The following is a 22,415-nucleotide window of genomic DNA, read 5'->3' as shown; positions in this document are numbered from 1 at the left end:
ATATATATATATATATATATATATATATACTAGGGGGCTCCACCCCCAGGTTTGATTTACTGGATATACAATTTAAAGAGATTGTTAGTTTCATGGGAATTGTTACATATGCATTATTTTCACTTTTCCTTTAAAACTTAGGGCTTAGGGTGACTGAGCGCATGCAAGGAGAAGCGGTCGGATCATCTGCTGGGTTTCTGCTGCTGGCGAGCTGCATGTTTTGCTTGCCGTTGTTTTAAGAGCTGGGAGTAAGTTAGGCATTTGTATTGTGGCAACCTTTTTTTTGAGCCTTTCGAATTCCACTGCTTTCATAATCTCTAACCTGCTCTGCATGTGTATAGCGCCAAAGTTTTTGAATGTCTTTATGAAGTTCTACTTTGTCTTTTAATTCTGAGCCCGATTGGACGTGCTTTTTTTTCAATTCTACTTGTTCCGGGCTGATTACTACTTTTCTTATTTTCTGAATTTGCACCTCGATTATTCTTTTTGTTTTTTGCATTTTTTTCTCTCCAACACTTTTAATAATAATAATAATACATTTTATTTATACAAGGTGCCTTTCGGAAAACTCAAGGTTTTGGGTCTCTTTTCTCCACGCTGCTCTTTCTTCTTTGCTTAGTCGTCGACGTTTCATCTATAACGTGTTGTTCTTATGCACTTTATATGCAGTGAGAGCCCTGGATCTGCGTGTAGTCAAAGCCTTTACACGACTGAGTGTTTTGCTGCCTGTGGTCTTATTTGATATTGCTTCTAAGTAGGGTTTGTCTTGCAAGATCTCATGTTCTACGTCCTCGCGAGATGGTCCTGGGTCAATCTCTTGGTACAAAGTCTCATGTTTAAGGTCCTCACGAGATGCTCTGTGACCAATCTCTTTCGTCTCGCAGGTCTTTTAAGTGTCTTTCGTGATCTTCACATGAAGATCACGTCTCGTCTCCCTAGTCTTTCCCTCCCAGGATTTTTTTTTTTTATAATAGAGAGACATCAATAAATACACATACTTATATATGAATACACCTTTTCTTATACTAAGGAATAATATAAAACCTCCCTGAAAAATTGAAAATCTCAGAAAACATTAAACATATTACATAGCTGATGGACACAAGTAGATGCCTGCCAAATGAATACTATTGAGTTGTTAACAGATTCTTGCTCATGACAAAACACCGGTCTGAACTGGTCAGCTCAGTAGGTCAATTTATCAAATAATACAGATTATTTTACATACATTTAAGTTACATTTCTTTTGAAGGAGGTTAAGTACAGTATGTTGTTTTTCCCTGATGAATTTTTCTATATTACATTCTCATTTATACAGCCAGTGAGCATTTCGCAATTCCGAATATAATGTAACATATAGTAACATTCCCGAACAGCTCAATCCTATTTAGGGTCATTGGCCACCAGGCAAGAAACAGCACTGGACAGGGTGTCTGTTTATGGCAGGGTACAAATATGCAGATATCCACACTTACACTCAAAACAAACTCGATTTTAAATCACCAGTTAAATTCACCTTCAAGTCTTTGGAAAACACACAGTCATAGAGACATATTCCAAGATGCTGAATTTGTGAAGCAGCCACACTACACACTGCTCCACCACCATGTCACCCATCTACAGAACATTTTATAACATCCCTAGCAAAATACCCGCGCTTCACAGCGGAGAAGTAGTGTGTTAAAGAAGTTATGAACAAGAAAAGGAAACATTTAAAAAATAACGTAACATGATTGTCAATGTAATTGTTTTGTGACTGTTATGAGTGTTGCTGTCATCAAGGATTTGATTATCATTATTTCTTTCAATTAGGTTCATATTTGGAGGATGTGTTGTGTTCAAATTATATTCCGTGTTTGTCAACCGCTGTAAAGATAACAGGTTTCATTCATCGAAGTGTTCACTACCCAAATCAGTACTTGTGAATCTAAGATGTTTAACAGGCATTCCCGGTATTAAGTTGTGGATTTGCCTATGAATATTTAGCGGCAGCGTGTCTATGAACTTAATTTAAACTTAAGCTTTACACCTTGCTTTCCTATTGATATGTCTACAAAGGCTTGTTCAGCTTCAGAGGGTTGTTCCTTTCTTACTGCATCAATAAACAACTCGTCTTCCTCTTTATCTGAGATATTACACACTGCATGCACGGGTTTACCTTTTCCAGTCCTGCAAACTTTAGCGAAGTGGTTTAATTTACCACATTTTTTACCATGTCTTCCTTTAGCTGGACATTGACTTTTTCCACCGTGTGCTTTGTTTCCGCAGTAGCTGCACTTATGAATATGCTTGCATGCATGACTTGCTTCATATTCTTTTGCTGCCTTCTCAATTGTGTAATGCGTTTTTTGTTCAGCGCTCTTTGGAGCTCTTACTTGTTGTCTGCGTACTGCGTTCACAGTCAGTTCACGTTAGCCGCTCGGAGTACATGCATCGAAGGTTCTCAGCTGTGCTTGTGCTATCTCGTGCGATCTTGCGATGTCCACGGCTTTATTTAATGTTAGCTCAGACCCGGCACTTAAAAGTTTCTCTCGCCATTTCGCTGAGTTTGTGCCAAACACTATTCTATCCCTGACCATCTCATCTTCGTTTGCATAAGCACAGTCCTTCACCAGCAATTTTAACTCCGTTATATTAACTCCGTTACAAAGTGATCAAAAGTCTCATTTATACCCTGCGTCTTCTTATTAAACTTGTATCTCGCAAATATCATATTCGTCTTATGCATGACAAATGCCTCAAAGCGGTCATAATAAGTTTTCAGTACCTTGGCTTCCTCCTGGGTGAGAGCCAATGTGTTAAAAATGTCTTTTCCTTTTTACCCAGTCCACAGGAGCAGGTAGCTGCATTTCTCACTCTCATCTTTGCCTTTTAGCGGGCCAGAAAACATCAGCTCCACGTGCTGTCTGAACTTTTTCCATTCTCCCGGCAGGTTAAGAGAATCCTAGTCAATTCGTGGCGAGGGAACTCCAACAAAATCAATGACTGTCCTCTATTCTGACACCATGTCTTGTTTTCACAAATTGTGAAAAATGAAATGATGGCGAGACTTTCTTTTAAAGTGTGCAGGAGAACTTTATTTATTACAGCTCTGACATTCACGGCATCTGTGCTCTAAATTAACTTCCATAATAGTAACCTTGAGGCCCCTTTTTCTGGTGCCTTCCTGATGACATAGGTGCCTAAACCATGCCTGATAATAATACATTTCAATGACATATAAATATTACAGTGATCACCTCGATAAACATCTCACCACCCAAATCGCTACTCGTGAATCTAAGATGTTTAACAGGTATTCCCGGTACAGTGTAACCTTGGTTCACAACCATAATTCGTTCCAAAACTCTGGTCGTAACCCGATTTGGTCATGAACCGAAGCAATTACCCCCATAGGATTGTATGTAAATACAATTAATCCATTCCAGACCATCTGAACTGTATGTAAACATATATATTTTTGGTGTTTTTAAGCACAAATATAATTATACCATAGAATGCACAGCGTAATCTATACTAATAAAAGGCAAAGCCCTCACTGACTGACTGACTGACTCACTCACTCACTGACTCACTAATCACTAATTCTCCAACTTCCCGTGTAGGTGTAAGGCTGAAATTTGGCAGGCTCATTCTTTACAGCTTACTTACAAAGGTTAGGCAGGTTTCATTTCGAAATTCTAAGCATAACGGTCATAACTGGAACCTGCTTTCTTCCATATACTGGAATAGCCTGCAGCTCGGTCGCCGTGTGAGGCGGAGTTGCGTCTTGCATCATCACGCCTCCAACGTAATTGAGTGCCTGCTCATATAAGGTTAATATTCGCGGGTGAAGGACTGTGCTTAGCATATTCATAAGTGCAGCTACTGCGGAAAACCTCCCTCAGTGAAAGTGTGAGAGAAACTTTTAAGTGCCAGGTCTGAGCTAAAATTAAATAAAGCCGTGGACATCGCAAGATCGCACAAGATATTCACAAGATACAAGTTTAATGAAAAGACGCAGGGTATAAAGCCTCGATTCTAAAGACCTGGCGAAGTCATGCCTTCTCTGCTGGCCTAAAAAAATATCTGAATCACAAACTGATGTTAATTATATTTTGTCCATGAATATTTATTAAATAATTCCAAATAGTCTGTCCGCTTCCTTTCATAGCTTTTCCGACGGTTGTGCTGCTTCCAGACATGCATTTTCGTATTAAAGCATTTAACCAATCACATTTCAGCCATCATTTGTTGCCAGGCAGAGAGGCCTTCACAATCTGTTGTGCAGGCCCTCTAACACAGAATAAATGTCGATTAAACTGTTGCTTCAACCAATCAGATTTAGAGTTGGTGTCAGTAGGGCCCTCTAGCAGGCGTACGGCAACGTCACCATATTCAGACCCATTGACTGGATAGAAGCTGATATGAGGAACTCTACGAGGCCACTGAACGCACTGCAGGCACTCCGAGCGCAAGATCCTCACGTGCACTACCGCCAACTCCATGGCAGGATTCTGGACAATATTATTTGCCAGACACAGACCAGATTTCAAGACCACGAAAAACTGATGTTTGTCACGCTCCTCGACCCCCAGAAGTTTCGGGAATACAAGACAAATTTCCCTTATGCAGCCTTCTCCAGTTTAACACAAGAGCCACGGAGCAGTTTTTGATCTGTCTCAGCTAAAGACAGAACTGACTGTAATGTATGCCATGGATGATTTTGCAGGAAAATCTCCCACTGATCTCCTTGACTTCCTTCATCAGAAAAATCTGAATGAGAGCATGGGGCAGCTGTTCACATTGGCATATTTGGTGGTGACCATTCCCGTGTACACTGCTTCTGTCGAGCGGACATTTTCAGCCCTAAAGCGAATAAAAACTTATGCCAGAAATACGACAGGGCAGGTTCGACTTTCAGCATTAGCTTCAATGGCGATAGAAAGAAACTTTTTGATGGAACTGAAGCGCACGGATAATCTGTACGACAGAGTAATTGAACTGTTTTTGAGGAAAGAGAGGAGGATGGATTTTGTTTACAAATAATCTGAATTTTTGGTGAGTAAAATGTTGCAATTTTCCTAAATAATATTGCAAGTTTATGAGTTATTATTGATGTTTTTTATGTGTGTCGCGGCTGTGGCTGCAGTAGAAAGGAACTTGTTCACCCCTGGTTTATCTATTCAATAAAGGAGGATACAGGAGTTATCTATCTGCGATGCAGCGGCTCTTTAACAGCATATTAACATGGTTTTTATGACCATAAATTAGTTTTTGAGGGGCGGGTTGATTCAGACGGAGCACTACAGAAGGCCTAGGTGTGAGATGCACGGTCCACCACTGAACCAGATGATACATAAATTTGATGAACATTATAACCCTAAAATAAACAAAACTGTAGAGAGGTTCAGATTATACTTCTCCCATGCATCTCTCAAAATCCTCCGTGCGGGAACATTATCATAAGGCTGAATAATCTTAGTGTTACACCTTCTACATGCACAGAACCATCCTTATTACGAAGTCTTCCTTGCTTTACCGCTGGCTGCTGCTTTCCATTCACCTTCCTAGCTCTTTATTTAAACAGTTTTCCTTCTCACTTTTCCGCTCCTTCGCGGTCTTCTCCCTTTTCGTTCGAAATACGCGCCTCCTTGCCTTTTTACAGTCAGCTCCCCTTACGTCACACCATGGTACGTTTAGCACAAGTTAATACCGGGAATGCCTGTTAAACATCTTACATTCACGAGTAGCGATTTGCGTAGTGAACACTTCGATGAATGAAACCTGTTATCTTTGGTTGACAAACATGGAATGTAACTTCATAACAACACGTCCTCCAAATACAAACCTGATTGAAAGAAATAATGATAATCAAATCCTTGATGACAGCAACACTCGTAACAGTGACAAAACAATTACATTGACAATCAGGTTATGTTATTTTTAAAATATTGCTTTTTCTTTTTCATAACTTCTTTAACACACTACTTCTCCTCTGCGAAGCGCGGGTATTTTGCTAGTAGTAAACTAAATGTAAAAACATTGAATAACACTGAGAAAACCTTGAACAACAGAGAAAACTAACACTGCAATAGTTTGCGCTATAACTTTTTTTTAATGAGTTTTAAGCACAGGGAAAAAATTTACATTTGAAAAAATCCGTAATTTAATAAACGACCAAGAAAAATAACATTGCAACAATGCACACTATGAACAGATCGCTGGAAACAGAAGTGAAAACAAAATCAAGACCAGTGCATTCTTTAACTGCCTTCCTACCTTAATGTGTCCATCTCTCTCTCGTGGTGCCTGGGTGTGTGTGTGTGTGTGTGTGTCCTCGCTCTCTCGCTCTCTCTCTCGCTCGCTGCGCAGGAAATGCACAGGGAGAGACTGAACATGTACAAACCGAAAGGGAAACTGGCTTGTTCGTATACTGAGTGTGTGGACGTGAATATTTAGCGGCTGCGTGTCTATGGGCAGGCAGTCAATTATGTGGGAGGCGTGCTGATTTCCGCAGTAGATGCACTTATGAATATGCTAAGCACAGTCCTTCACCCGTGAATATTTACCTTATATGGGCAGGCACTCAATTACGTGGAAGGCGTGATGATGTGGGACGCACTTCCGCCTCACACAGCGACCGACCTGCAGGCTATGGTCGTATATAGTATATGGACGAAAGTAGGTTCCAGTTATGACCGTTACACGTAGAATTTCAAAATTAAACCTGCTTAACTTTTGTAAGTAAGCTGTAAGGAATGAGCCTGCCAAATTTCAGCCTTCCACCTACACGGGAAGTTGGAGAATTAGTGATGAGTCAGTGAGTGAGTGAGTCAGTGAGTGAGTGAGTGAGTGAGTCAGTCAGTCAGTCAGTCAGTCAGTCAGTGAGGGCTTTGCCTTTTATTAGTATAGATTCTATTTTTCAGATGCAAGTTCACTCTCATTTTTATAACTAATAATAAAACAATACTATTTTTAAAATACTGTTTTTTGTAAGTAGGCTTACTGAACATAAGAACTAAATCTCTCTATTATAAAAAAAAAAGCTTTGCACGAGACTGCAACGAGAGAGATCTTTGAGACACAGAGAGATAGAGAGACACTTTCATTTCCCATGAGACGGGCAAGTCACATCATACTTAGAACCTTTGGAAACAAGTTACGTGATACACATGCAGAGCAGGTTAGAGATAATGGAAGTAGGAAAATTTGAAAGTCTCAAGAAAATGAGAGTAAAGCTCACATTAGCATAAACAAAAGGAAAATATTACTCAGTAAAATAATGGAACAGTAAAAAGAGATCAAGTAGTGTTTGAAATGTTTGAAGCGCCGCACGAAATGCAGATCACGCCGCACAGGAGCAGCAGCAAGCCAGCAGCTGATCGAGCAAAGAGGAGGTAAAAAACAAACAACTGTTATTTGCTTCCCATTGCATCACCATTAAAGAGGGGTTTCGGAGGAGTGACAGCGCCTCCTTGGGGTGTGTTCAGCACCCCTCTTCACAATGGAGCATATCGGTAGGGGTAAGCAAGTGAAGTGAGCAGGGGGCAAAGCCCCCCTCTAGTAATGCTGATGAAAATCTGGAGAATATTAAGATTTCAGAAAGCAGTGACTACTTTAGACAGACAGTTGTCTTAACAATACTGTATAATATCAGCTGGCTGACAAAATGACACTCTACTGCATTAAACTTGATTTCACAAATTGTGAAGTGAATGTTAAAAAAAAAATCACTCAGACAAAGCTAAAATACAAATAATAAACAAGGAAACAAAATGATAAGTAAATCAAACTTACGACTGTAGTACAGTAAGTAATGGATCAGGCTCAACAGTATCCTGCAGCTGAGTTGCCTGGTCTCTGCTCAGTCTGATGATGTCACATAAGGTTTGGGAAGCATTAGATTGTTTCTATCAAAGCAAACATAATTAAAATGATTGAATGAAATGGTCACTGTTCAATGAGTTAACTTCATTTTTTTGAAGTTTTTTTTTACTGTGATGTCTCTTTAAGGAATAAAGAAAAAGCATTTTTCTATAACAAATACTGACTGTAAGGCTTCAATTAAAAATGAGAGAATTAGGTACTATGAATAACAGTCGTACCTAACTTCATCTGCAAAATTCATATGTGGTACGTTAGAAGTATATGATAATGGCAAAAAAAATTATATCTCGATATTTTCTGTGACTTTGACGATAATGATAATTAGATAATATTTTGCATCCTTTAAAAACATGTTTATAGAAGTCTTATTGATCTAGCTTGGTCCTGTTAATAGGATATTAAATGTATCTTAATAATGAGATTAATGGAAACAACAGTTTAAGGAAAACATGTCTTATTTATTTACTTAAAACTGAAGTAAAATAACACAAAAACATTAAAATTACCAAAGTATTACAGAGATCAAACAGTATTGTAATGAGAGCATTTTAAACAGACACTTACCATTAATGTAAACAAGATATGAATCCAAAGGGAATAAAATACTAATCAAAACTGAAGTACAGGGCATGAACATTACAGTCTGGAAAAACAAACTGCTCTGCTGTAGGGTGAATTGTGCAGCTTACAAGCAAGAAAAAAATCTAACATACTGTACTATAGTGTAAAAATAAAAAGTTATGTTAAATACTGCACAGGGACAAAAACTTTAGCATGTTCTGTCATACTTTGCACAAAGATACAAAAAAAAAAACTAAAACATTTTTAAACAAATTACTAACTTCAGGTTCTGTCCAATATTGCCTGAAGATATCAGAAAAAATAAAACAACTAAAATTCTACTGAGGATACTTCAAGTTGTGGGACAGAAATAGCAGTCTGTCCACAGCATCTGGCTTCAGAGCAGCACGGTTACATGTTACAACAATTTCTCCACTACTAAAAGCCCTCTCAGAAGTACTGCTTGAGGCCGGGATGCACAGGTACTTTTTTTTGAAAATTTCCCCAATTTGGGGAAATGTACATCTTGTGTTTTCCACTACTTAAGTGGATTTACATCACTGTCCACCTCAGCTTTAATCAAGCAGCTCTCCTTTTCAATGGCAGGAATTCCCTGAATTCCTGTGTTTTGTAAAATAGCTGACAAAAGACTTTCTTTTCTTCTTCACCCAAACATGGTCAGTTCAGATGTATACATCAGTTTGAATAGAATGGCTCGGATTTATGGGCAGGTATAGCATCTCTGTTCTGCTTCATCATTGCTTTAACACTGTTGTTATTACTGTACATACTTTACACACAGGTTGGGGTGGGATGAACCAGGATGGCAGGGATATGTGTGTTTCAAATAATGAAAGGAAAAAAAGTGCTTTGGCATTGAGGAACTACAACCAAGATGGTGTGTGAAAAAAAACAAGCCCAATAGGCATATGCCTCTTACAGAAATAAAAATAATCTATTCAAACAGATTTTTCTTTTTTGCCTGACATCTATGGGGCTCTGTATTTCTGGTGCACTGACCGTGCACTTGGTTTGCGTATACGCAATACTCAGAATTCAAGGCATGTTTTTGAATATTTTTTGCCAAATGAATGACATACTCCATAATTTCAGCTCGCACATCATTAAAACAACAATTAAGATATTATCATAGATGATACACATTGTATACACCCATGGGATAGTTGCCATATTTTAAAAATACAAATACAGTATATACTGTATAAGGGATAGAAATGAAGTACAGTAATTGGAAAGGGAAATATTTACAATTAATATAAATAAAAGATTTAAATCTTTGGCATTGGAACAGACCTCATCATTCAAAAAAATGAACAAATAAAATTAATGTAAAGAAATCAAATAATTACTTTTAAAAAAATGCAATAAAATAAAATAAATAAAATTAAAAATTACATAAATAAGACATAGCAACAGTAACCATTAACTAATAACTAAAAAAAATAAGTTAGTCTGTCTGTTCACTGTAGGAACACAGCTCAGTCCTTAATTTGTATTCCTATCAATTTACTTCAAAATACTAACTAACAGGATTCTGGTCTGCCAAATTCTGACAGCATTCAGTTATGGAAAACAGTATAAAACTAAACAAAATATATCCTTAGAAAAGAAAAGATATAACTTATTTGGAAAACAAAGTACACAGCAACACAGTTATTAGTGCTGCTGCCTCTTGCCTTTAGTATCTTGGATTCAAATCCCACATATAGTCACTGTTTCAGTGTAATTTACCCATTCTGTTTACAGTATGTCTATATTGGCTTTCTCTGGGTAGTTAAGTTTCCTTCTACATTCAAAAGACAAGTTAGATTAACTGGCAACTCTAATATGACTGTAAGTGATGGGAGAGAGGGTTCTGCAACAGACAGGTGCCCCATCACAGTCTGGTTCTTTCCTCGTACTAAATGTTGTAACATAGATTCCAGCCACCCCATGGCCTTAAATTGTATTAAGCAAGTTTGAGATTGTTATATTACAGTGAATAGCATAGATGGAAAGTGAAATGCTAACCAAGAAAAACATACAAATAAAACAAAATTAAGTCAAATCAGAGTTATGACATTAAGGTTTGGTGAATGTTTACTGCATTATGTCTATGTAAGTTGGAAGGTAGTCGGTTTATACACACTTAAAAGTGTCAAACCTGATTTTAATACAACCAGCTTGCATTAAAGTTTAAATATTACAATTTATTGATCTGTAAGATTTTATGCTTCACTTTAAAACTGTAGTGACAACATATACTCTTTGACTTGGATACGAAAATTAAAACCATTGATTCTAGTTATCTCTTAATTACACAATATTTCATAATAAAAAAACCCACAGTTCCGTGCTCCATACATCTATGTTTAGTTAATGGCAAACTTTTGAAAGTAAATGAAAAATACATGTTCACTTAATTGTCAGCATGACTGGTAATTCGGCAATCTATTTCCTAAGCTGTTTTTATTCAGTGGAGGATAAGAAAAAGCTAGTGCTCTTCTAGTACGTTTCAAGCAAACATAACTGAATAATTAGTGCATATTAGTGCGTAACCACACTCATGTAAAAGAGCATTTAATGGAAAGCGACACCAACTTGCACTTCCTAAACTAAATTAGTTTTTTTTTTTAAACTCTACAACCTAAGACACATGGTTTTGGGCTCCAAGATGAAGGCAGAACTCAGATTGACATTCTGGGAGTGAAATGACTCAGTGGCAGGCTGAAATCTCAGTACCCTAATACTGAATACCTTTGTGCACGTACAAGACATGTGTATTTGTGTTGCATTGCTTACATGGAAAACTGACCACTAAACTTCAGTGTTTCTTAAGATAATATTAACAAGTATACTGGAAAACTAAAAGAAAAAGATTTATTAGCCTTGCTTCATTTAAAATCATTTTTAGTTAGTGGCTGAAAAATACTGATTTCCATTTGATCCAGTATGTGGAGGTATATTAGTTGTTAATCAGATAAAGGATTTAGGATGTATGGTTGCAATCACAATGCAATTAACAGTGGTACATGTGGTACCTTCCTGCTGATGTTCCACGTTCAGTGATCACATTCGTTATTTGCAATATTTATTTAAGGAAATCCGTGCAAGTGTATACAGTATATTTCATTTATTTTTTTACTATTTATTACTACTACCATATCAGTTCTTACTATTTCTTAATGTTAGTTTAAGCAAGAAAGTTGATGCCTGTGTATAAAATAATTAAAAATAGTCAGTACTTTGTAGGACTCACCTGTTCACACTGGCTTGTATGAATAAGTTCAATAAGTCTCTGAATTAACTTCTCTTCATTCAGCCACTGAAAATTCAAATTGAAAGAAAAATACAAATATTATTAAAGCACATCATAAAATGTTAATACAAAACATTTAAGTACTATAGCTAAATGTTTTCATTTTATGTCACAAATAATAGAAAACCAAAGAACACCTGAAAGTGAGGGATATATTACAAATATTTTAAGCAAACATATTTATTATATTCCATTTTATCCATAGAACACGAGCCTTCTGCTACATAAGACATTTTACTAATAATCTGAGAACCTGTGCTAGGGACAAGATCTAACTTTAACTTGAGAATGCTATCAGTCCAATGTAATGGATATTAGAGTAGCATTCAATTTTAACACAATGTACAAAGTATTGACAAATTTAAGTTAAATATATTTATTCAAAGGAGAATTCTGTTTTACCAACATAATTAAAGGCTGGCAAAGCATGACAGAGTCAACATTCAAGCATCTTTTCATACATAATAACATAATGTGTGGAAATTAGTATATACAATACAATATCTAACTGTTATCAGAAAAACTAAAATCAATCAACTATTAGTTTCAGGAGTGATATTTGCAAAATACCACAATCACATGAGACTGCTATTTATGAAAATTACCCTTACTGAGAAGCTTAACAACTCTTTAAACTTGTTATTTATTGATTTTTTTATATTTATTGATCTTTAATATCTGACCATACCATAAAATTTAAAGTTGAGTCTCTGGTTGTCCCAAGATATTTAAAACTAAAACCAATTCAATTACCATATTTTCATTTATTATCTCTGGTGGATTTGGAGATCTATAGCTTGATTATTAATGTCCAAAAATGGGGATTACCCAGTACAATAATACACAACTATTGACTATTAAATATAACAACAACTGAGTAGCTTGTTCTGGTAGCAAACTTAAATCTGAACCAACACATATGGAACACAACTGGAAGAAGCTTGAATTCTGTCACTGCTCCACCATAAGTCTGGCTCAGCTAGCCAGAAATATTAAACAGACACTAGAATGAAATCCCTCAGGAAAGACTTTAAACCCTCTCTGACTCAGTGGCACAATGTGTTAAAGCATGCCATTCAGCTAATGACAGACATACTACTAATGATGTTTTTCCATTAGCAAACATTAGCAGAATCAATTCCAGTTTTCTTTTTGTTTTCATTATACTTTTCCATAGGATACTGAGGTTGCTCCGTATCAGAAATCCATTCTGACCAGCATAAAATTTCACCAACAAAAAATACTAACGATTAAATAAAGGAAAAAAAAAAGCGACAGTGTAGTAATTTTGTCTATATCAGTACTCTGTTTAAAGATAAAAAAAAAGACATGCAAATGTTCATATCTACCACCTTCTTAATGTTCTTGTTCATAACAGAAAATGGACCAGTAAGGCTGCTAGCCTCATTCTGGGTCATTAAACTTGTTGCTTACTTGTTCTGGTTCCAAGCGTTAGTGGAAAAACAGAATTGACTTTTTTTATGATAACACTTTGAAAACTTCTCCCAAGGCATTGATGACACCTTTGGTGATACAATTCCCTTTGGGAAAACAGACAGAAAAAAACCTTCTAGTTAGGCTGGAGGACAAAAAAAAACATCTGCAGGGGTTCCAAGGCCAAACACCACACAGCCCGCAAATGCCTATTGTAACCTTTTTATTTGCCAATATCAAATATGCCATTTATTTTTGAAACTCTGCCTCTAAGGCCAGGATCCCAGAATTAGTGGAGCTACCATGCTACATACAATTACACATCAGTAAAACATTACTGCATCAATCAATCTTCGCTTTTCCTAGTGACTTGGCTTTTATTGATGGTGATTTAAAACACATTTTTTTAGGAAAGTGTATTCTTTTGAAATGAAACAGGTGATCAGTAGGAATAATGTGAAACATGAGTCTATATTATTATTATTGGTTTATAGTTTTCACTTGTTTACATTGTTCACTCAAGTATTTCTTTTCGTGTTTTTTGTCAGTTGTATTTTCAAGTTCAAATATTTTTTTGTCTTAACCATGAGCAGACAATAAGTGGTAATAATGAATTGCATTTTACTATAACTTATTAGAAACAACAATGACGTTTACAGGCTGCACGTGGAAGTCACTGAATGCTTTTAACTTTGGGATTACTTTCTGTAGTGCCTGAAGTGTAAGTAAATAACGGCCAGTACTTTGTTTTGAAGGCTTCTTAAACAATAAGGGGTCTCTCTTTAAAGTCTGCAGATACAGATGTACAGTCATGTTTGGGCTTCTGAATTGAACATAAAGACAGCCAGGGGCGAACTGGGCAAATAGACTTTTATTCTGGTACTTGAAGAAACAGTATCGAAGCTTTATTCAGTATTGGAACTTAAACACACAGCAAGCTTGACAACTTCTTAGTTGTTTTACTCTATTGGCGGTTCCTTCAGATTAAAAGAACTTGAAGGTGCCTTACTCTGAAGCATTCAGTTGAAAGGAGGTAGGTACGAAGCCGAAGGCATTCTCCTCATCTCAGAGAACTAAATACTGGGTAAGTAAGTTAATATCATATATGACTAATGCACTATTGTGTGCAGCTGACCCTGCACGAGTAAACTTGTAAGTTGCATAAAAGTGTGTGTGATCCAGTCCTTGAGATAAAAAAAAGTGCAGCGCAATTGGTCACCATATGTAAAGAATATTTGAGAATGGTGGGTTCAACCATTTTCCGAGCATGGGGTCAGGGTCCCATTTTTAAGTCTGTAAATGGGAACGTATAATGCAATAGAGTAGCTCATGGGAATGTGTTAAATTTTAACTTACGCTTTCTGTCCACTTTGTCTTGGATCTGAAAACATCACTTCAACCCATAACTGTAGCGCAGATTGGGTAGCCACTGTCTCCTGCCTTTTTATTACAAACAAAGCAACCTCAACGCTCACAGGCACAGTAGTTGGCACCCTCCCTGGTGCTTTACAATGCACTTACTAACCACTGAGCTTCTTAATTTCTTGAGTTTCAGTGAACTTTCTCTTTCCATTTCATACCTGACTGTAGACACAAAACATGATTACATTTGACTTTTCCTATCCAGGACACTGCTTCTTCTTTAGTCTTCTGTGCACCTTATTGGTTGGTGCTGCCTTCAATTGATTCTACTGCGCCTTTCATTTGCACAAACCCCCCCCCCCATTATCGCAGTGCAGAGCATGGAGGTTAGTGAAATATTTAAAAAAAAAAAAGTTCTTTTTTTGTAAAATGTCACAGAATTTCTGTCAAATCCACCCAGGCTTTTTTGAGATTTTTTTAGGATTTAATTTTTCTGTATACATATTCTGTATAAACATTTATTGAGACGTCCTTTCTTAGCGGATATCTAATGGCCTAGATGTATAGCACTGTTGAATTTCAGGTTTTTATCTAAACGGGAAATAGTGTTTTTCTTGATGAGTCAACTTTGCATACAATCTATATACGTCTCAGATTATAATAAATGGTATGACACATACAGGGCTGTATACTGTATATCAAAGAATAGATGATTTTACTAAACAATCATGTGGGAAACCATCACAAACAAGACCATGGCCCAAAGTATAGCTTAAGGAACACTGACCTACAACAGGTCATTTAACCTGCCTGTGCTCTACTTGTTTAAAAAAAACTTGAAAGTCACCTTGAATAAAAACCTCAAGCAAAATATACAATAGCTAAATTAAAACTAAAGGTTATCTCATTTCACTGGCAAACAGATAAAAAAATCCTACAACAGAAATTAATAGCCAGCTCATTAATAATATCCTTAATTCACTGAACAAGAATTAGTGAGGGAAATTTATCTAATAAGATTATGCTTTTATTTAACAGAAAAAGAAAGGTAAGTCTTTATTTCCTACTTTGCTTTATTTTCTTTATTGTGTTTGTACAGTGGTACTTGAAAGTTTGTGAACCCTTTACAATTTTCTATATTTTTGCATTAATATGACCTAAAATATCATCAGATTTTCACTCAAGTCTTTAAAGTAGACAAAGAGAAACCAGTTAAACAAATAAGACAAAAAAAATATTATACTTGGTCATTTATTAAGGAAAATTATCGAATATTACATATTTGTGAGTGGTAAAAGTATGTGAACCCCCCTTTGCAGCTATAACTGCAACTAAATGTTTCCGGTAACTTTTGATCATTCCTGCACACCGGCTTGGAGGAATTTTAGCCCATCCTTCCGTACAGAACAGCTTCAACACTGGAATGTTGGTGAGTTTCCTCACATTAACTGCTCGCTCAGGTCCTTCCACAACATTTTGATTGGATTAAGGTCAGGACTTTGACTTGGCCATTCCAAAACATTAACTTTATTCTTCTTTAACCATTCTTTGGTAGAACAACTTGTGTCTTGCTGCATGACCCACCTTCTCTTGAGATTCAGTTCATGGACAGATGTCCTGACATTTTCCTTTAGAATTCTCTGATATAATTCAGAATTCATTGTTCCATCAATGAAGGCAAGCCGTCCTGGCCCAGATGCAGCAAAACAGGCCCAAACCATGATACTACCACCACCATGGTTCACAGATGGGATAAGGTTCTTATGCTGGAATGCAGCGTTTTCCTTTCTCCAAACATAACGCTTTTCATTTAAACCAAAAAGTTCTATTTTGGTTTCATCCATCCACAAAACATTCCTCCAATAGCCTTCTGGTTTGTCCAAGTGACCTTTAGCAAACTGCAGATGAGCAGCAATGTTTTTTGGAGAGCAGTGGCTTTCTCCTTGCAACCCTTGCATGCACATCATTGTTGTTCAGTGTTCTCCTGATGGTGGACTCATGAACATGAACATTAGCCAATGCGAGAGAGGCCTTCAGTTGCTTAGAAGTTACCCTGGGGTCCTTTTTGACCTTGCTGACTATTACACACCTTGCTCTTGGAGTGATCTTTGTTGGTCGACCACTCCTGGGGAGGGTAACAATGGTCTTGAATTTCCTCCATTTGTACACAATCTGTCTGACTGTGGATTGGTGGAGTCCAAAGTCTTTAGAGATGGTTTTGTAACCTTTTACAGCCTGCGAAGCATCAACAACTCTTTTTCTGAGGTCCTCAGAAATGTCCTTTGTTCGTGCCATGATACACTTCCACAAACATGTGTTGTGAAGAGCAGACTTTGATAGATCCCTGTTCTATAAATAACACAGGGTGCCCACTCACACCTGATTGTCATCCCATTGACTGAAAACACCTGACTCGAATTTCACCTTCATATTAACTGCTAATCCTAGAGGTTCACAGACTTTTGTCACTCACAAATATGTAATATTTGATCATTTTCCTCAGTAAATAAATGACCAAGTATAATATTTTTGTCTCATTTGTTTAACTGGTTTCTCTTTATCTACTTTTAGGACTTGAGTGAAAATCCGATGATGTTTTAGCTCATATTTATGCAGAAATATAGAAAATTCTAAAGGGTTCACAAACTTTCAAGCACCACTGTATGTATATGCACTCATCTTCTATAATGCTTGTGTTATTAATAAACTGTATTATTTTTCTTTTTAAGTTACATGTTTGAGATACTTGCTGAAAGAAGATATTGCTGGCTACTACCAAAATCATTATTGTAGTAACACTACCTGTTTATAGCAAAATAAAGATGGTTGCATACAACTATGCATATCTTGGATGTGGGAGGAAGCTACTCAAGGAAAAGTAGACTTCACACAGAGAGAACCATGGCTGATGTTCTAAGAGGAATAATTGTCAATCATAAGGTACATGCATTGCCAACCACCTAAAGTGCACATCTTTGGGTTGTGGGAAAGAATTGAAGGAAAATACGGACCAACATGGTTTAAAAAAATTAAAAACCCACACAATTAACAGATAGGAATTTCATCTCGGGTTTCTTGCACTGCAATCAAACCACGCTAATTACTTTGCCCTTTTGAGATGGCATATTAAATTGTCAAATGTAAGGAAATGCTAACTCCCTAGTTATAAAAATTGTAACTAAATCTTAATTTGTTTTTATATTGATGTAATTGAAATATCCAGCTGAGAACTAAGCAAATGGTTCAGCTACTCAAAGCACTTGGCTAAACAATATGGTATAATTTTTACAGTAAAAAAAAAAGCTCCATCTAGTAATATTGGACACAGTTGTACAATAAATGGATAAAAGCTATCCATTAACTCCATACATAGTGGCTGACATCAGAAGCAATGGGAGCAACAAACACAAAGTACGTCTTCTCTCCCATTCTCAAATATATGCCAGACATGTGTAATACAACACAGATAAATATATCCATAAAACATTGCCTATTCTTTTGAGATCCAGGTTTCATGGCTTTATCTATCGCTAATAGCACTGAAGGTTATTTGAAAAAATCCTACTAAATTTGAAATATTATAATTTGAATTAAACTGGGAAATGCTGACCATTAACTCAAGTGCAAATGTAATTTAAAAGAATTTTCACAGAATGACAACTATATGCTTAAAATACTAACACACCACAAATGTGTTGGGGAACATTACTTTTAAAAGTAACATAGTTATGTTACTCATTACTCACAAAAAAAAGTAACTAAATAAGGTAGTTGCTTATTATAAAATAATAATAGTAATTTACTGTATTTATAGGCACCTTTCAAAGCACAGAAGGACACCTTACAGAACACATTAATAACAACAGTCATAATATAAAATAGAATATTACTGTACAATAAAACTGAATTAAAATTTATTAACTAAAATGTATATCAAACAGAATAAGCCAGGTTAAAAAGATGTATTTTTAGGCAAGATTTAAAGCTGGGAAGAGAGTCAATATTATGAATACAGGTAAAATTCCATTACAATGAAATTTTCATTACAACGAAGTATTTTTATGGTCCTGACAGCTTCCCCATATGACACAAGTTTATAGACATCTCGTTACTATGAAGTACATTCAGAAGATACTTTCATTACAATGAAGTGCATAAAAGACCTTGAAATGCCTGAATGAATCATCCACAGAGCAGCTATTTCCGTGGCCACAGCTCAGTTGTGCAGAACGATCCCCAAACAGAAACACTGTAAATTTTTTTTCTTTCTTCGAACTTTACTTTATTGTTTTTTGCTGTGTTTGTTTTCTGTGGTTTTCAGTGATACCTTTTGATTATTGTTCGTCAACATTTGAAAAACATCCATTGGAATTTAACTCTTTGTCACCCTCCTATAGAAATGGCAGACACGAAAAAATTATAACAGTTCATATTAGAAAGAAAATAAACCAATTTTTTTGCAGCTCTCAATTGTGGCAAAATGAAAAAAGACGTTGCCAGTGAATTCTGAATTTTGCCATTGACTTTCTTGAAAGACAGAGCAAAAAAAGTAGAAAAATCTCGGGTTGCAAATGTATGTGAACTGCTATATTTGAAGACGTCGAAAAAGCAGTTTTTATGTGTTTCAGTGATGCTCGTTCAAGAAACATTCCTATTAATGTGGCACTCATTCAAGAAAATGTGAGGTTTGTAAACTCTCTTGGGACCTCCCCCAACTAGACAGCAAGCCGAAGAGCGTCCCTAAGTGCAATCTCCACGTCTGTACGGGGCAACAGCAGGCTCACAGATATGCTGCGTCTCTCCACGAAAGTAAACAGAAAAGATCTCGATGGATGATGCAAGGTTAGGAGCACGTACATTGTAAATGCAGATAACAGGATTATTTGATCACTGACCTGGCCACGACCTTGCCTGACTGCTGTGCCTACATATAGCTGAGTGGCAGATCATGCTACAATAAATAACTATGCAGTTCCTGTTTCAAGCTGAATAAAGCTGCTTTTGCCAAAGTACTGAGACTACAGCCTTGTGTTTTGGGGTGCAAGACAGGGACTTTGGCACGACCCGATCTTTTATAATTTGCTTCTGTGGTGCTTCAATGCAGCGCTGTGAGCCTCCTATTGCCCTGGCCCAACAATGGACAGTCTTCCACAGATGCTGCAATCGCGCTTCAGGACGCACGTCAGCGTGTCATTCCCGTTGGGTTTGGGGGTCTCAAAAGAGATCAGAAACCTCATAATATGAAGAAGAAAAGGATGATTCGGCTCCTGATTGATAACTGTGCTGTCCACAACATGGTTCCACATTTAGATAATGTTTATGTTGAATTCCTCCCACCCAATTGCACGGCTTCAGCCATTGGATTTGGGCATCATTCACACCCTGAAAGTGTATTATCGCAAGAAAATGCTGAGGAAAAACTTGTAGACAGGAGGAGAATAAAATTAACGCAAAAGAAGCCACTGAAATGATTGCAAATGCCTGGATACAAGTTAAAGAAAGCACTATAGTAACAAATACAGAATCTCGTTACAACAAAATATTATTTAGGTCCCTAGGAGCTTGTTGTGATAGAATTTTACCTGTATTGTTTTATGGGAGAGAGTTCCAGAGGTGAGGAACCACTCAACCAAAAGCTCTAAACCCCATGGTAGTCCAGCGAGTTGGAGAGAGAGAAATAAGATTGATAGAGAAAGAAAATCTAAGGATACAGAAAGGAATGGAGGTATGAAGAAGATGAGAAAGATAAGGAGGTGCCAGATTATGGAGGGTCTTGTAAGTAATAAGCAGAATCTTAAAATCAATGTGATATTTAACAGGGAAGCCACTGATGGACAGTAGTAATGTGTTCAATAGAAGGGGTTATGGTAATAATATGAGAAGCAGCATTCTCAAACAATTAGAGTTTGTGAGGAAGACCAGAAAGGACAGAATTACAATAATCAATACGATATGTAACCAAAGCATGAACAAGAACAGCTGAAAGAGATGGGTGTAAAAGCTGATATTACGCAGATATAAATATACAGATTGAGTAATAATATTAATATGCACCTCAAATTTTAAGGTAATATCAAGAATAACACCTAAGCTTTTAACCTGGGAGGAAGAAAAGATCAGAGAATTATCAATAGTCAATAAAATATTGTCACATTTGTCTAAAACAGATTTATTTCTTACCAAAAGAATCTCTGTTTTATCACCATTTAATTTAAGAAAATTAGCAGACAGCCATGATACAACTTCCTGCAGACAGTCAGAGAGAAAATGAGTATCAAATTTAGGCAGGAGATAAATAATAAATAGAAGGGGGTCCAAGACAGAGCCCTGGGGAATACCACTAACAACTGTGAAAACTTGTGATCTGAAATTTTTTAGTGGGACAAACTGTGTATGATTCGAAAGATTTAAACCAGGCATGTGGAGTGCCACTAATATCAATTGATTTTAACCTCTCAAGGAGAATATCATGAGAGACTGTATCAAAGGCAGAGCTCAGATCAAGGAGCACAAGTATGGTTCACAGCCAAGAGTCAGTAACCGTCAGTAGGTCATTGGTGATTTTGACCAGAGCTGTCTCTGTACTATGAAATGGATGAAAGCCAGACTGAAATTGTTCAAACAAATGATTGTCAGCAAAGTAAGAGTGAACCTGCACAGCAACAGATTTTTCAAGTGTTTTTGAAAGGAAAGGTAAATTTGAGACTGGACGATAATTATTTAGGTTGTAGGAATCCACACCAGATTTCTTGAGAATTGAAGTAAAGGAACAAGACCAGATGTTGTTTATAGTTGAAAATAAAATCTTAACATTCCCTTCAGCAGACCCAATTAGCATTGCGTAATATGTAGTTTTTGCTACAGACAAAGCATCCTTATAGTCATGCACGTGTTCATCAAACATATTCTTATGGACAACAAAGCCCATCTTTTTATAAAGCCATTTCAAACATCATCTCTTAGCTTTAAGTTGGCTGAGTTCTGGGGTGAACCAGTGGGGAAGACTAAGCTGCAAAAAAAAAAAAACTGGGTTGTGGCCAGGTCTCAGTTAAACAAAGAAAATCAAACTTATGGTCAGTTAACAGATCATAGAGTACAGGTCCCTGACTGGTGAGTGAACAGACGTTGAAGATCCCAATGGCAAGTTTGATTTTTCCAGGTGTTGCTATAGCCGACCTCGCTAGGTTAGCTAGCACACTCCGTCGAGATGTCTCTGCAGGTAGAGTAAAAGTAGAACAAAAAGACCGTATTGGCTTATGGTCATAATAACTGAAGTTCTGTCGAGACCCACGGTGAATGTATTTCCGACGAGAAAGACGGAGAATATCCTGGTGATGACACAGTGCTGAAGGTGGTTTGTATGGGCGACACCGAAGCTGAAGAAGCTCCGCTGCCACATACTTGTAAATTAATGTCACTGGATGAAACTTGAAAAACAGGACAATCCAGGCAAACACACACCAAAGAAGCAGCTCATCAATCCATATCATTGATAAACTTCCAGAAAGAGAAAACAGATCACGAGCAACCAGGTAAACACTGGATTTATCAGATATTGTTAAAAGCACCCAAACAAAACTCCAACAGATAATGGCAAAAATGCTGCAAGTATTTTCACTTACACAGCAGGTTAGTTAATAAAACATAACTAATAGAAACTTAACTACAAGATAAAACTAAGCCCCCAGCAGAGCAGCGGCAGTCAGTACTGCAAGCGTTCACTTAAAATGTCACATCTTATAACGTGTTACGTTTGTGCTACACTTACTTAATTTTTATGATAAATGCACAATTGACCAGCATTTATTATTAAATCCAATGCTTGAAGTAGGCCTACTGGCTTTATTTCATTTTTGCATTTGTGTACAGT

General features: G+C 36.8%; 1 protein-coding gene across 4 annotated transcripts in view; it reads right to left on the bottom strand.

Moving 5' to 3' along the window:
• Window positions 1–22,415, bottom strand: part of ppp6r2a (protein phosphatase 6, regulatory subunit 2a) — a 190,703-nt gene that overhangs the window by 65,024 nt on the left and 103,264 nt on the right. For all 4 annotated transcript variants that reach the window (XM_039761531.1, XM_039761533.1, XM_039761532.1 and 1 more), the window contains 2 exons: window positions 11,690–11,755; window positions 7,780–7,892 (listed from right to left, as the gene is read on the bottom strand). In XM_039761531.1, coding sequence (XP_039617465.1) covers window positions 7,780–7,892; window positions 11,690–11,755 — 179 coding nt within the window. The remainder of the gene's footprint in view (window positions 1–7,779; window positions 7,893–11,689; window positions 11,756–22,415) is intronic.

Source organism: Polypterus senegalus, chromosome 8 (assembly GCF_016835505.1).
Source record: "Polypterus senegalus isolate Bchr_013 chromosome 8, ASM1683550v1, whole genome shotgun sequence".
Classification (NCBI taxonomy): Eukaryota; Metazoa; Chordata; class Cladistia; order Polypteriformes; family Polypteridae; genus Polypterus; species Polypterus senegalus.
The sequence above is the reverse complement of the archived record's forward strand: the minus strand, read 5'-3'. Positions and strand labels throughout refer to the sequence as shown.